The 15,395-nt window shown below is 39.0% G+C and overlaps 2 protein-coding genes across 3 annotated transcripts in view; one reads left to right on the top strand and one right to left on the bottom strand.

The window, feature by feature from the left end:
- trim37 (tripartite motif containing 37) overlaps positions 1-10,531 on the bottom strand; it is a 28,218-nt gene extending 17,687 nt beyond the window's left edge. For both annotated transcript variants that reach the window (XM_078265846.1, XM_078265847.1), the window contains exons 1-10: positions 10,310-10,531; positions 8,358-8,440; positions 6,894-6,995; positions 5,829-5,869; positions 5,580-5,696; positions 4,583-4,670; positions 4,092-4,214; positions 3,419-3,542; positions 1,334-1,401; positions 224-348 (exon numbers count right to left, since the gene is read on the bottom strand). In XM_078265846.1, the coding sequence (XP_078121972.1) occupies positions 224-348; positions 1,334-1,401; positions 3,419-3,542; positions 4,092-4,214; positions 4,583-4,670; positions 5,580-5,696; positions 5,829-5,869; positions 6,894-6,995; positions 8,358-8,378 (809 nt within the window). In that variant the 5' untranslated portion in view covers positions 8,379-8,440; positions 10,310-10,531. The remainder of the gene's footprint in view (positions 1-223; positions 349-1,333; positions 1,402-3,418; positions 3,543-4,091; positions 4,215-4,582; positions 4,671-5,579; positions 5,697-5,828; positions 5,870-6,893; positions 6,996-8,357; positions 8,441-10,309) is intronic.
- A 789-nt stretch (positions 10,532-11,320) lies between these two features.
- The window catches only part of pou2f3 (POU class 2 homeobox 3), a 22,453-nt gene continuing 18,378 nt past the window's right edge, over positions 11,321-15,395 (top strand). The window contains exons 1-2 of the mRNA XM_078266698.1: positions 11,321-11,507; positions 11,746-11,802. Of these exons, the coding sequence (XP_078122824.1) occupies positions 11,754-11,802 (49 nt within the window). The 5' untranslated portion in view covers positions 11,321-11,507; positions 11,746-11,753. The remainder of the gene's footprint in view (positions 11,508-11,745; positions 11,803-15,395) is intronic.

Raw genomic sequence — 15,395 nt, forward strand, 5'->3', positions numbered from 1 at the left:
GTCTAAATGATTGATAGAAAATAAAAAAGGAAACAACAATAATAATCATCGTCATCATATCCGTTAAATGCTGAGATTTTTTTTTTTCCTACTATTATTTATTTCTGTTTTACGATTTCTTTTTTTTGTTATTGATATCGCTTGCTCGGATGTATTCTACTGAATATGCCTTTTTGATTGTGAAATTTGAATAAACGAAGAAAAAAAATGCTGAGCAGATCACCTGGTGAAGTCTGGAGGGACCGGCGTGGTGACGAAGGACTGCATGGGTTTCCGATGGACCTGCTGGAACATGAGCAGGATCTCTGGGCTCTTGGAGATCAGTTCACTCTTACTGCACGAGTGAAGCTGTTCAACAGACAAACGGCAGAAATCAGCATGGTGCGGCAAATCATCAATGATGGCACACTGTTTTTGGCCTGGATGAAGGAAACAGTTTAATCCAGTACAATGTACATTAACTAATATCAGATTTGAATACGTATTCCAGTAACTGAAGATTACTAAAAGACGGTGTATTAGAATGTCATTAGTAAGCTCTAAATGTAGTGAGTTTTGATGGATTATTAAAAAGGATGAGGCCTCAGCGATATGTTGATGTTTCCCATGAAAAGACCAAAACCAACAATGCGTTAGTCTGTCTGAGTACTTTTGGACTTCCCTATCCTGCCTGTAGCCCCATTTCCATTGGTTCCTGCTCAAGACATAAGACTTTAAAATAATCAATAAGCTCTCTCTAATTTAGGATATGCACCTTAATACTGAAACTATTTCTGTAATATACTAGCAATTTAAGCCTACATTAAATTACACCAAGTTAACCAAACTACATGCTGCTTGAAAATGTGACATGCCTGCTGGTCTAATTTGTAATATGACATGACAGAAATACTGCCTTAGAGCTCCACTAAAACACATTTGCAAAATATGAGAGAAAAAAAATTCTCAACAACTCTGCAGAGAACACAACTCTCTCATTGTTTTGATTTTACAGTTTGCAACTTAAGTAACTAAAGCAGCAAATATTGTCAGCGCTAAATCCGCCGGCTTGTAGTTCTTCTGCCTGCCAGAAACACAGTAATTTGGTATTAAATATAGTTACAATACAGCTGTCCCACTATTAAAATATTAAATCTGATCATTGTTTTGAAGGCAGGAGGGGATTTAAGATGCATCTTACAATTTATTGCAATCAAACAATACAACACACTACATCCATACATTTACCATAGTGTTGAATCAACTGACACAGCCCAGCAAACACCAATAACAAAACAACACCATGCAGTACAGCTAAATGAATCGAGGCTTTGAGCTGCTGCAGACTACCAACCTGATGCTCCACCTCCTGCAGGAGAGACTCCAGCAGCTCCGTCTCCTGGGTCAAAGACGTCTTCTGGCCTAGAGGGGAGGAACACATTTCTATTTTCAGCGTACTTGTGCTGAATGTCAGCCCTGACGGAGGCTGGTGAGTGTAAGTGGTCGGGTGTGAAGGTCGTGGGCACTAAGTGCATGCATCCACTCAGTCCAGATAAATATTTCATCTGTATATTGCCCTATAGCTATAAAAAGGTGCCTCTCACAGCTTTGCAGCAAAGAGCCTGCATATTTTGTGGGTTAAGATCTCAACCTTTGGACACATTGGACCAGTTAAGGTGATTTGCTTCAAGAGCGCTTTCAAACAAAAGGTGACTTTTACATTAATGTCCCTTATGGCTTTATTCAGACTAGGGTGTCAATGGTTGGGTAAATATCCGGACAATTTCCAAGGGAATATTGCACAACTTCAAACTATAAATCTCTTATTTGCAGTGGGGTACACATAAATAAGCAATACTAGGTTTAATGGCATGTTTTGGTTACAAGAATGCCCATTTAATTGAATTGTAATCATAAACTTCATTCAGGAGAACTCTTCCATCACATGTACGGATCATTTGTCAGCATCCCATTAAATATAAATTCAGCTTGAACAGTGAAGATAAGACATCTATGAAGTCCATGGAGAGGATATAGAGGACTGAGAGAAACATTATTTTTTGGAGAGAAGTCTTTTATTTTGGAGGCGGTCATGGGGAATGTTTTTTTGTTAAATGAAAGTTCAATACAATGTTTAATGAGTCAACTCATTGAAATAAAGCAGTGGTAGGCAGTATATTTTTGGCGTGGTTTGGGCAAAAGTGCCATAATAATCTTTCAGCATATTGTAATTGAAGTGGTCTGAGAGAAAAATAGACTTCTGAACCTCCTTTTGGCTCCGTTTTTTTTTTAGGCTTTAGAAAATGTAGCCCGTGACGGGAGACTTGGGCCAATCACGTCATTTCAGAGAGAGAGCTCGCGTTCCTATTGGCTGTTCTACACATTCAGCCAGAGAGGGGAGAGGGAGAGCTGCAGGAAAAGGTCTCACTCTAAATGAAATTGCAGCTTTTTTTGCTTTCTACTTACAGAGGCTTTAAAGTTCAGCTCAACTAAATTGTTATTTTTCTCATTTCTATTAGAAGGATTTACAATTATGTCACTTATGATGGTAAATAGATTCCCATTCATTCTCATGGAAAGTTCCCCCCTTGAATACAACCTTAGACATGACATTTACGTCAATTTTTTTCTGAGGTGGACTATAACGTTTATTAAATCAGAAGCCACACACTCTTGCAGTATTTTATTTGTTAATGTATTTAAATATCTACAGTCAACTCTCTAAAAAGCAACTTATTTTAGTTTTACCGTGAACCTTGTTTAAATCTTTGGCATTGTGTACATTTTGGATGTTGCAAATTTTGGATACCTATTTATTGATTGTTTGCACTCTTTCTACTTTGTACTGCAACAAAACAATTTCTCTTGGGATGAATAAAGTTGTCTTATCTTAGTATTTGGCAACCGTCTTGAATTTTCAAACTTATTTTGCCTTTAAAGCCTTCATTATTGGAGTGTTTTTCACAGCGTTTCCTGGTTTATTAAACTGACTTTATTAACTTTGAGCAAAGAAGATGATACTGAACGCGAGAAATTTATTACAGCGATCTTCATCAAGAGCGAACAAGATGCATATTTTGTGTGTCCGTTTATTGTGCTGCTGCAGCCGTTACGTTAATCTAAAAACATTCAATTCAGACTAAGATTGATGACGACTTGGATGACTTCCACGTAAATTGGGCACTGAATCAGACCAACATGTAAAATTGCCAAAACATTTGAGTAATGAGGGCTAAGGATTCAGTGAAATTGAGACTAAGGATAATAATTCAGGTAAAATTGGTCTAAATGACATAAACCAGATTTATTTTAAAAGCAACTGTGTTTCACCATTTGAGTTCAATTCTGGATTGAAACTACCAATAAATAGCAATGTAGGAAAAATAAATACTCATCTTTTTTATACATTGTGACAGTGATCAGTGTCCTGGAGTCTTACCCATGAGGGTGATGAGTTTATTCTTGAGCTGGTTGTCCAGACGAGCGATCATCATCTCCACAGCGTTTCGGATCTCTCTGACCCGCTCATCTTTGGCTCCCCTGACAGCCTCCACGTTCCTCTCCTGAACACACACACACACACACACACACACGATAGTGGGCCTCACGTAAGAACTGCTTATATGAGCCGATTTGTTCTTAAGTGGCACATACGAGTGATTTAAGACAGATTTTCTCACAGCTACAAATGAATTTCAAGAGTGGTCCAAAAAACTAAATAAACTTGTTTCAATTAAGATTCATGATGCCTTAATCTTAATCTATTTGGGAAATGATGAAGAAAATCAACTGAAATGAAACCAGACACGAAAATAAACTAATCCGTTAACCTTTTTTTTAAGATCTGATTTGTTTCGGCACATTTTGGCAGTTTCATTGTTGCTAGGACAATTCTCAGTCCGATAGCTGCCCCAGGACCTTAATGTAGCTCGCTTTCACTTACTTTGTTTTACTTTCCTCTTCTCTTTAGGCCAGTTGTGTTCACATATGACAATTTGGCCAGAGGGTGGCACTACAGGAAAGGTTTCATCCTCATGTGCCCAGTAAACGGCATGGCCACTGGTCTTTTAGATTTTTGCATGTCTTGTATGAAAGCAACAATCAGTCCTCACCACTTCCTGCACCAGACTGATGAGCTCCATGAGGCGGCGACGGAGCTTGGCGACCTCCTCCTTCACCTTGGTCACGTGCTGCTCGTAGATCTCCACCAGAGGCTTGAAGGTGTGTCCGCCGTGCTGGACACAACAAAAACACCAATCTGTCTCTGGTTCCAGTTTCTCCAGTGTGTAAAATGTAAATTGAATATTTGGGGGTTTTGGACTGTTGGTCAGACAAAGCAAGTTATGTAAAAGACATCATATTGGGCATTAGGAGGGTGGGACATTTTCAAGACCAAACCATGAATCGATTAATTAAATAAATATTCTGCAGATTAAACAGGTCATGAAAATAATACTAAGTTCCAACCTGACTTTTACTGCCTGGAAACGTGTTAATTGCCTGTGATTATTGTGGGTGTTTTGTAGCTTTACAAGCAAACTGTAATAATAATTTAAAAAAAATTTAAAAAAATTTAAAAAAACAAAAAGATATGAAACGTTACCATGCCTCCCCACAGAGCACACTGGTGACAGATGCATTTCTTACAGGTCCAACAGAAGACACTCAGCTTCTCGTGGTGGTTCTCACATCTGCAAAGGAATAAACCAACGACTCGTCACCAGCACGTCATGCAGAAAGGTAAAGCTTTCTTGGAAACTTTTTTAAACTTTTTACCACACAAAAATGTTGGCCTGCAGTGTTTCTACAGTGTATAAAAACTCACAGTTTATAAACGCAAAAGACAGAGGAGGACAAAGATTAATATTGTGAAGGAGGGGGAGGAGGAAGAAGAATATTTCATATTTTCCGTGAAATTTTGCCAAGGGGTTGGGGGGTTGTATGTGTACGTGTGTTCACGCACTGAGGATTATGTACTGAAACAAAGACAAATTCTCCAATTCGTGGTGACAGGCAGATTAAAGGATTAGTCTTCCTAATTAAGGTGTTCACATGTCTCTGAAAGTAATCCAGGGTCTTGCAGAAACTTCAACACTGATAAACTGTTCGTTGCCCACAACTTATTGTATGTAGCATAACACAGCAGCAGGATCGATACGTGTGCATTTTACACACAGATGGCACAGCACCAGTAACTTCATTAATTATCTGAACCTCCCGACACTGTGGCAGCAGCGGTCAGGAGGTCCTGTGATTTTTTTTAAATACCAGACAGGTAAACCATTAAACACAGACCCCACGTTAGTTTATACACCACTCATTCAGAAGGTCAGACAGTTACCAGTGTGTTTTTTTCACCTCAAAGACAGTAGAACAACAATTCCTTTTTAAAAGCAAACTACCACATTAACTAACTAATATGAAATAAATAAAAAATGATCTGCAGTTTTGTGGTTAAAAATCAGATTTCATTCATGGCAAGAAATCCTGGTAATATTATCGGGAAGTATTCATTTTTAAAATCACGGGAAACCCTTCAACCCTAATCACCACACGGGTGGAGAACGACAAAGAGTGGGGGAGTAGCAGGAGGTGCTCACCTGTCCTTGTCGTTGTCCTCATGCTTGGTGAGGTTGCAGAGCTGCAGGGTGTCCAGCTGCTGGGTGACCTCTTCTGCCCAGCGACAGTTGACCAGCTCCCTCAACTGGAGCGGAGCCCTTCGTGTTGACGTACACACACACACATTTTAATATCTTACCACATGCTTTACAACAAACATTCTTGTTTTGTTTTATTTATACTCAAATTCCAATCAAATACGTCGATGGCAATAAAGTATTGAATCTTACCGACAGTGTGGACACTGGGCTCTCTGCTCCGTCAGCCACCGCTGTCAAACAAGAGATTACAGTTTAATGATAACTGCATCCAAGTACAACTGCTGAAAACATGCTGCCATTGTCAAATACAAATTATTCTACTCACGATACAGCTGCCAATACTCCATATTTTTTATTATCATCACTAAATCCCATGAATAGACCAAAACCAACAATTAATTATCCTAACAAGTACATGTGCAGCCAAAGTCTGATATATCTTCTTCCTTTGTGCCGTAGAGCGCCATGGTTCAATAAGTCACATGGTTGCACTGAGTGCCATGTTACTTCAGTACCATGAACATGGGTAAAGTAGTTCATGTGGTAATGCTGCCATAAATACTCACTCGAGCATTCAATTGATGAGGGGTGGGGAAAAAAGAAAAGCTTCGTCCCACTCCTTTTCAGACAGATTGAACATATGGTTTGTAACACTTTATAGATATTGTTTTCCTTTAAGTGTGATGCTACTCACTTATTGTGTTTTTATATTTTGTTATTTTTTGTACGAAAGAAAGACAATTTGTATTAATCCGCTGCTGAAAATAGTCCCCAACAAATGCACTACTTACTCTGTTAAACATATGAAAGATGTGGGTATCTACCAGGCAACAAGGGTCTAATGAAAAAAAGACTACGCATTATGGGAAATGTAGGATACAGTGTTTTTGGAGCTTGCCTCATACTACGGACTAAAAAGTCTTTGTCTCTGCTATTTTGATTTTTACCATTCTTGTTTTTTTTTTTTTAACAGTCTCTTGTGAGTCCCCCAACTTTATGGAAGTGCAATACTAAATCACTGGAGTACTCACAAACCTCTTTCATGTTAACTTTTCCCCATTCAGGGTACCAAACGGTATATGCACCTTTCCTTTAAACACCCAAAATGAAGCTTACTGTATCTCTGTCCTGCTCTGCCAGAACTGATTCTGAGAAATACAGGATATTAATATGCAAGCATAACTAACCAGTTGTTAACTACTAACAGCGAGTGAGGGAGAACCTTTTTTTGGTCCCGGTCTGCTGGAAACTTACTCTTATGCAGCTGAAGCAGCAGAGTTTGGAGCAGTGTGGACAGAGACGAGCATCCCTCAGTTTCTCCATGCAGATGAAGCAGCGAAACACCTCGGCAATGCTCTACACGTGGACAGGAGAGAGGGGACTGGGCTCAGTTTGACACTAACTGCAGCTGCAGAAATTCTCACAGGGTTGACTCAACATCACTCAGATACAGTGTCAACAGAAACTGAACATCACACGTTTCAGCAGGTTTATGCAAAGCCGTTTTACTGAATCATGTTGGATTGTATAATTGTACTTAATGTACAGTGGAGCGTAAAACAGATGTATACATAAATGGTACTGAAATTGAATTTGTTCAATCTTATAAATATCTGGAAATGTTGGTTAGATAGCAGTCCTATTTTTAAACCTGGTGTGGAACAAGTAGCACAAAAACTGAAGATAAAAATTGGTTTCTTATAATCAGAATAAAACATGTTTTTCTCTTGAGGACAGGAAAACCTGTCTCTGTGCTCGACTATGGGGATATTCACGCTCCTCATTCCACTTTAAAAACAACTGCAGTTTACTACTGTGCCCTGTGTTTCATTACAGGAGATACATATTGTACACCTAACTGTGTACTGTATGAAAAAGCTGCCTCAGAATCTCACATCGCTTCTCAAATATAAAGCCACTGTTCATCAGACCAGATCCCAGGACTGGCAAACTCCTGACACCCCATGAGAAGGCCTAAACACTGAACTTGGGAAAGAATTACAGTGGACAATAAAACTATAGAAACTCTCATTCCATTGGATGCTAAACTTTTAATTTTGGACCTCTTTAGAGAGGTCTGCCAATGTTTCTGATGCTGTTTGTTTGTGACTGGCTGTGTTTTGTTGTGTGTCTAATGTGTTATATGCTATTTCTCTCTGCTGAACTCTTGCTTAAAAAATATCTTGATTACAGTGGAAATTAGCTGAGTAGATAATGGTTATACTGCATTTATCAAAATCAATGTCCTTTGTTATCATAATCTGTTCTAATTACAAGGAGAAATTGCTTTTGGAAAAGACCTACAGGCTATAATATAGCCGTTGCTAACAGTAGTTAAAACACTTTAAAATGTTTTTCTAACAACCCAGGTGGCTGAATCTGAAGGCTGATATTTCACCCAGCAAATGGGTTTTTTTGGTCTCAATATGATGATTTATTATAGTATAGTTACTGTAAGAAGGCTAAGAAACACAAATTGTTAATTTGCCCTTTATCTTTAATAGCAATACAGAAGCAACAGCCTTCAAATCACTGGCTTCAGTCACAAAAGGTCAGAGCAGATCGGGTCAACAAATGTGAGTATATTAGCATAAAATGGCCCCAGTCTGTTATCCAGAACAATGCTTGACTTCTCTGTTCCTGCCTCTACAGCCGGCACAGTCCTCCATCAGGCTTCATCATCCAGCTGTTGGCCTTGCCTGATGTGTGTGTACATACCTCAACACTTTGTTCATCCATTTCGGCGGCCAGTTTGAAGTTCTTGATCTCAGGGACGAATCAAAGAAGTCGCAGCCAGTGATCTAAAAAGCAAAGCATTGTTAAAATGAATTACCTTTGATTGTACTGCATTACCATGTGATGATCACTTTAAAAATGAATAAAGTCATACAATTCACTGTGATAGACTAAACAGCCCATGTTTCAAGTCCCTACAAGTTCATATCATGTACTGTAGATATTAACTGAAACCAGAGGTACCTAGAAGTTATGAAAAAAAGCACAACTGTAGCATCTTTTACACCACTTGTAAAAACAGCCTATGCAGTGTTTTCCCTAGATTTGTGAAAGACTTAGGTGCATATATTGGGCGGGGGGGTTCAGGGGGTCCTTCCTCCTTTTTTCTTTTTTATTAAAAAACATCATTTTGGATCATTATTATTACCATATCTGTTTCTAAAATGTTTGAAAAGCTACAGCAGATAAAAAATGATCTCAAAAAAAATCTTTAAGACAAAACTTGCTAAAGAATTCCACTGGGGACCAACTACAATCACTTGATGTGAGAAAAAGTCATGTAGTTAGTTTTGATGCTCACTCACTGATGTTACATTCATTCAGCTTAGGTGGTGCCCAAAACAGCTTGGGTGCTGCACCTTAACCTTATAATGGTGGGGAAAATAGGGTTGGCCATTGTTTGGATTTTAACAATTCTGATTCCATTTCCGATTCTTCCTTTCTATTCCGGTTCTTATCGGTTCTTGATTCTGATTCTGTGAGGGGTGGAGTTGAAACGGGTCACATGCTTATTTTCACAAATAAGAAGAAAGTTTTATTTTGATTCAATGGTGGGTTGCAGTTTTACAGGGCTTTTTCAACGTAAAATAAAGCCAGATTAGAGCGCTGCTTACTGTGCTCCGTGGCTGTAACATAACAAGCGCCTGGCCGCTACGGAAACCAATACTTGCGCATGTTAAATCTGGAACCCGTGATCAGATTTGAAACCAAATCCTCCAAACGATTCCAATAAAGAAACGATTCCACTGGAATCGTAATTTTTGAAACGATTCCAAGTAGGAATCGGTTCTCGATGCCCAATCCTAAGGGAAAACCCTGCTATGTTTTAAATGCTGTTCAATAGTTCAACCAGACTGACAACTGAAAGGACAGAAAGAGACAAAGATCCCTCTGAGCAACAGTTGAATAAGAAGAGAAGAAATCAGCAGTTATTGGTAAAAGAAACTGTGAGCTTAGCAACTAAATGTGTGCAGATTTAAATAGGAACAGCTTCCTGTTTCAGTGGGGATTAGCACTGTGGGAATACCCATATGAACATAATGAACATACAATGGACTGACACATCACAGTTTAAACATCTCCAATCTAACCACTGAGTAGACTGCAGAGGGCCCAAAGAAAAACACAACAACTCAATATTTAGAGCCACATTACACCGTTGGGCTTCAATATTTAATCAAGGGTCACTTATGCTTTTCTGGACTGGAAAACTAATTCAACATCCAAGTTCAAAAGTATCCTCCCCTGTCATACAAAACTGTGGGGACATCCACTAAATGGAAGGGAAAAAAGAAACACATCAATATAACTGCTTCCAAACACGGTAGTGTACATAAAGGCATGTGTATGGTCTTCTTGGCTTCAAAAAAAGTACAGTTTGTATATATGAAAGCTACAAATTACAGTTTTCCTGAAGGTATCATCGCCGCTAGCTTGTCGTTAGTGTAAACTACTATCCACCATAAAAGGCCCAGCATCAGATGATACACTGACAGCTAACTAACCTGTCCCGGAGCAGCGATGCCATTAGCTATCTTTTAACATACAGTTTCGGGCTCAACGTGTATAACAACAAAACAGAAAATATTTATATATAATTGTGATGCTAACGTTAGCTAGCGTGCTGGCTGGCATTAGCAGGGTGGCTCACTTACCTTCCCAGAGACTCTGCTTCGTCTGTCACACCTGATGAACGAAAGACTTAACTACATTATCTATCCTAGCACACAGCAGGCGTTGTCTCCGCTGCTTTAGCTGCCATAAAATATTAAAATACGCCCAGCTGCAGCTGTGCAACGCCAGAAGTTACGCTAAAAACGGTTTGTTTTTTTTCCCCTAAATTGAAGATGTAGCGGCTGTCCCCTAGCAATCACCAATCAAATGTCTCCTTTTTTTTTCTTCGCTTGATTTTTTTGTTTCGCGTTTATCAGCCAGCTTAATGGGACATTACCGCCACCTAGTGGACAGACTGTAGCATCACAGAGAAGATGACAGGTGTGAGGAAGGAAGACTACTCTGATCTTTTACTTCAGTGAAAGTAGCAATACCACAGTGTAAAACAGTGAGGAACCCCCCCCACAGCCGTGTCAGATGAACAAACGTACCCCTTCATCAATTCCCAATGTATGTTCCAAATCTATAGCACTACTCATTATATAAAAGTTGTTAATTTGTTCATACTTGTTGAACTGTGAATATTGGATTGGTCAGCAATCATACTGGGCTACTTCTGCTGCAACTTGGAGTGAAGCTGAATGTTTCAACTATTTATCCATTACTATTAGCTAACTATTTCAGCAGTTTAGTCATTACTTTTAGCTATGTATCTACTATGATACATATTAAATCATCTTCAGGCATTATCTAATGCTAAGTTTTGGTTAATTTAGAGGAAATCTACAGACACAAATAGACAAAGTGTAAAATAAATGTTTTATTTCATGTTGTGTGTTTCCATTTGAATACAAATATTATGGGTAAAGAAATGCTCCTCCCATCACTAACGCACGCTGAGCTATCTCAGGTGGCAGTAATAATGCATCATCTTGTTATCCACAGCGCGAGTGCACGAACACACACACATACACACAGACACACTGTAAATTGCAGTAACCCCATTGTTGTTTTATGCAAACAGTCTGAAGCTGGATAGGACAAACTGAGGCAAATATGCAAATCAGCCTATCAGGCAGCACAGGGTTGCACTGCAGAGGTGAACGTTTCTCCACTTAGGAAAATGCTGATGAACAGCCAAAACATTTTATCCCAATACTTCATTCCCAATGCTTCATTTTGAATAATCAGGGAGGACAGACGTCAACTGGAGCGGCACAAACTGTTTGTCTGTCTGAGGTGAGTCACTCCACCTTTACAGGCTCATTAATTACTTTTTTTAGTACCTTCATTATGTCATGAGTTTTAATAAGAGTTTAGATCAGCCTTGCTTATGAATATTACAACTAGGAGTGTGTGTGTGTGGTGTTGAGGGGAGGGGAGGCATTAGAATAAACTCATAATTTTCCTGTGAGTGCTTCATTGTCCTGGTGAAGTTACAATCCTGTAGGAAAATCAGTGATATTTATCATTACAGATATTAAGATGAGCGCAGACACGGTGGAGCAGTCGGAGGCTCCAACCGAACAGGCAGGTAAGGGTATTTCACCTTTCCTCATCACGCAGCTGAATCATCTCAACACACACAGTTCAACAGCTGTGACTCAGGAGAAAGTGTGCTGTTGTTGTGACGCTGCACTTTCACAGAAAGAGTTTGTGTATTGTATTTACATTTGATTTGATGTGTTACTTTAAGGGAGTTTATCAGCTTCACCCTGAAGAGTGTATTATAGGAAGCTTACTTGTGTTTGCTTTTAATGTTGATTGATGTTTAGTGTTGATTTTAATTTGGAAAATATAATAATATATATCGAGAAAAATCATATAATACTACTGTCTGAATTATCTGAGAGGATATTTGTTGGACTCAAATCTCCTGCATTTTATAGTCTAAATTTGACTTTTTGGCTTTAGATTTGTATTGCTGTTCAATGGTCTTTGGTGCTGCTATTCACATCAGGTTTTCACATCAGAAACATTTGCTACTGTATTATTTAAGTACAACATCTCCAGTGGTGGAAGACATATTAAGATTTGTTATTTAAGTAGAATTAATAAGACCACAATTTAAATGTTTTGTTAAAAGTAAAAGTCCTGCATTTAAAGTATGTAAGTGTAATCAAGAACAAGAAAGAAATTGTACTTTTATACGTTAAAGTACAATTTCTTTCTTGTTCTTGAAGTACTCTTTAGTTGTTGAATTATTATAGGCTATATTATGATATTATAATATTATTTTATATTATTGATGCAGTACAGAACATGTAAGGCTATTTTTATCCATGTTTTATACTGTTGAGTAGTTTAATTTATTGTAAAACAATGCATTGTTTTTCATATAGGCTACTTATCGGTTTTTAAAATCTTTATCTGCAAAGAATTAAAGTCATCAAATAACTTTAGTGCAGTAAAATGTACAATATTTCCCTCTGAGATGTAGTGGAGTAGAAGTAAGCAACAAACAACTAAAACACTCAAGTAAGTACCTCAGAATTGTACTTAAGTACAGTATTTGAGTTAATGTACTTGCAGCTCCATCCGTCAATACAAAGAGCGCATTTTTAGCTCATACTGGTCAGTATGATGCCTGATGTGGTGTAGGGAGCTGGGTGTGTGTGTGTGGGTGTGTGGATATTGTGGCAGTTGGTTCCTATACCAGGATGCGCCTGAGGCTGTTTGCTGATGCATGCAGGCTGCCTGGGGGGCCGAGGACGCCAATCAGCCACAAAACAAAACCAGGAACGACAACAGAAAAAAGTGGAACTTTTTATTCAGACAATGGCTGCGTGGGAGAAGTAGAACGGCTGCGTTTCATGGAAGTGCTACATGTCTGTGTTGTTGTCAATATATGATCACCACGGCTATCTTTTTGTAAAATCAGATGTGCCACAGCTGCACTTTAACTAAACATTTCAGAGGAAAATATTGTACTTTTTACTCCACTACATTAATCTGACAGCTTTAGTTACTTTATACATTAAGATGTTTGCACACAAAACACATGTAGTTTATAAAATACAATGTTTTATTATAAATTAAACTAGCCAACTATATAACGGCCTACAAGTCCAGCTGAAATGATTAGCAGATTAAACACTGAGTTGATTGACAAATGTGAGGAATTTTTCCTGCATTTAGTACTTTTACTTTTAATACTTTAAGTACATTTTCCCGATGATACTTACACATTTTTACTTAAGCAACATTTTCAATGCAGGACTTTTACTTGTAACAGAGTATTTTTACAGTGTGGTGTTAAAACTTGAGTAAAGGATCTGAATACTTCTTCCACCACTGCCACAGAACTCACATAGTCAAGTATAATACATGTACCATAATACATTTAGTTTTCAGTGCTGTGAGCACCACAAACTATTCAATTCAATTTTATTTATAGAGTCAAAGCATAACAGACATTATCTCAGGAGGACACTTTACAGAGAGAGTAGGTCTAGACCACACTCTACAATTAACAGAGACCCAACAATTTCTTCAAGAGCAATTGCACTTATTGCAGCGGCGGCGAGGAAAAACTTAATATTAACAGGCAGAAACCTCAGACAGAACCTGACTCTTGGTGATCAGCCATCTATCCTCAAATAAATGAATATCCTTTCACCTCCACATGTACAGAAAAACCTGAACAAATAAAACCAAAACTATCTGAGTGGAGAGATACCACTTCAGGTAATGAGGCTTTCAGATAGCATGCGACAACTCCGCGGCTGCACCCTGAAACTCATTGATTCCAATTGCTTACACGACGCAATGGTGCCATTCGCCCTAGTTGAACTTTTTGCACTGCACGGCCAGTAGAAACAAGGAAGGCAACCAGTCAACCACTGAAGTAAAAATGGAAGAAAAGTTCATTTTGGTAGTTTCAGAATTTCCCAAAATATATGACACCAGTAGCCTGACGTCGTCATACTCAGATTCTAGTCAGAATATGAGTCTGATTCTGCTCCACTGGGCTGTGATTATGGGGCGTGTTTCAACCGAATCAGGAAAGAAAATGCCTCTGCACTCAATTGGATAGACCTCCAACCAATCAGAGCAACGGAGACAGATGTCAAAGAAGCTGCAAGTCAAAGGCAGGCTTCGACAGAGCAAAGGCGGTTTCCGTGTCGTGCGGACGGGTGTGGCAATGTGTATACATACGTGATCGCGGTTCTCTGTTCCTCTTTTAAAATCAATGCGCTGTTGATATCTTCTATAACAGACGCAATGGCAGCCATCTTTGTTGTAAACAAATTCAACCCGAGCGCTCTTTGGTGACGTGGTTGATTACATTACTGTTGATCATCTGTCCGTCATCGTATAAAGCCCGCCCTGACAATTTGATTGGTCGGAACAGCTCTGGCTCGAGCATAGTTGCTCCGGATTAACGGATCAAGTCCAGACCGAACTTCCCAACCTCAAATGTTGTGGGCGGGGCTAAGTTCGGCTGGCATCCAGGCTATGACACCAGTCGAGAAAGTTCTAACTTGGAAAATGGTTGTCAACCATGTTGGAATCCCAGATATGTTTTAACAATGCATGGCAATCAGATCTTAGCAGGGCAAGCACTAGGGCACGCTTTTTAGCACGGCACAGATGCATCACCAGAGAGCTCAACACTGACCACCCACTTTTTAACGACTCTGGTTCCGGATTTTCCCCATTCAATACCTCTATTTACGTTTCAGAAAATGCTTATATAATGACCTTTAAGCATGGAACAAAGCCATCCGGCTACGAGATGAAGCGTGACAATGAAACATTTGATTTGGTGCAAAAAAACATTTTGAAAACTGAAAAAAGGCAAAGGTACAAGACGGTGTACAAAACGATTGTCGACTTCAGTGGTAGCAGCTTACTAGCCATTCGCCAGTGCGGTAAACATTTCCATGGTAACAGCGAGCTTCACCAATCAGAGATGCCGCTGTTACACTTAGGATTGTGGGTAGTGTAGTACTTCTCCATGACATCACAAATAAAACCAGTTTTTCTTAAAACAGTGTGACTTCTATAGGGGCATAGACCTCCACTTCCCAGTCTTTAAGCTTGTGGTAAGTCTACCTTGGATGGTTTAGACATTATGGCCAATAATCAAAATCCTTATGCAGAAAATGAATGGGATTTTCCCCA

The sequence above is a fragment of the Sander vitreus genome, chromosome 13 (genome assembly GCF_031162955.1).
Source record: "Sander vitreus isolate 19-12246 chromosome 13, sanVit1, whole genome shotgun sequence".
Taxonomy (NCBI): domain Eukaryota; kingdom Metazoa; phylum Chordata; class Actinopteri; order Perciformes; family Percidae; genus Sander; species Sander vitreus.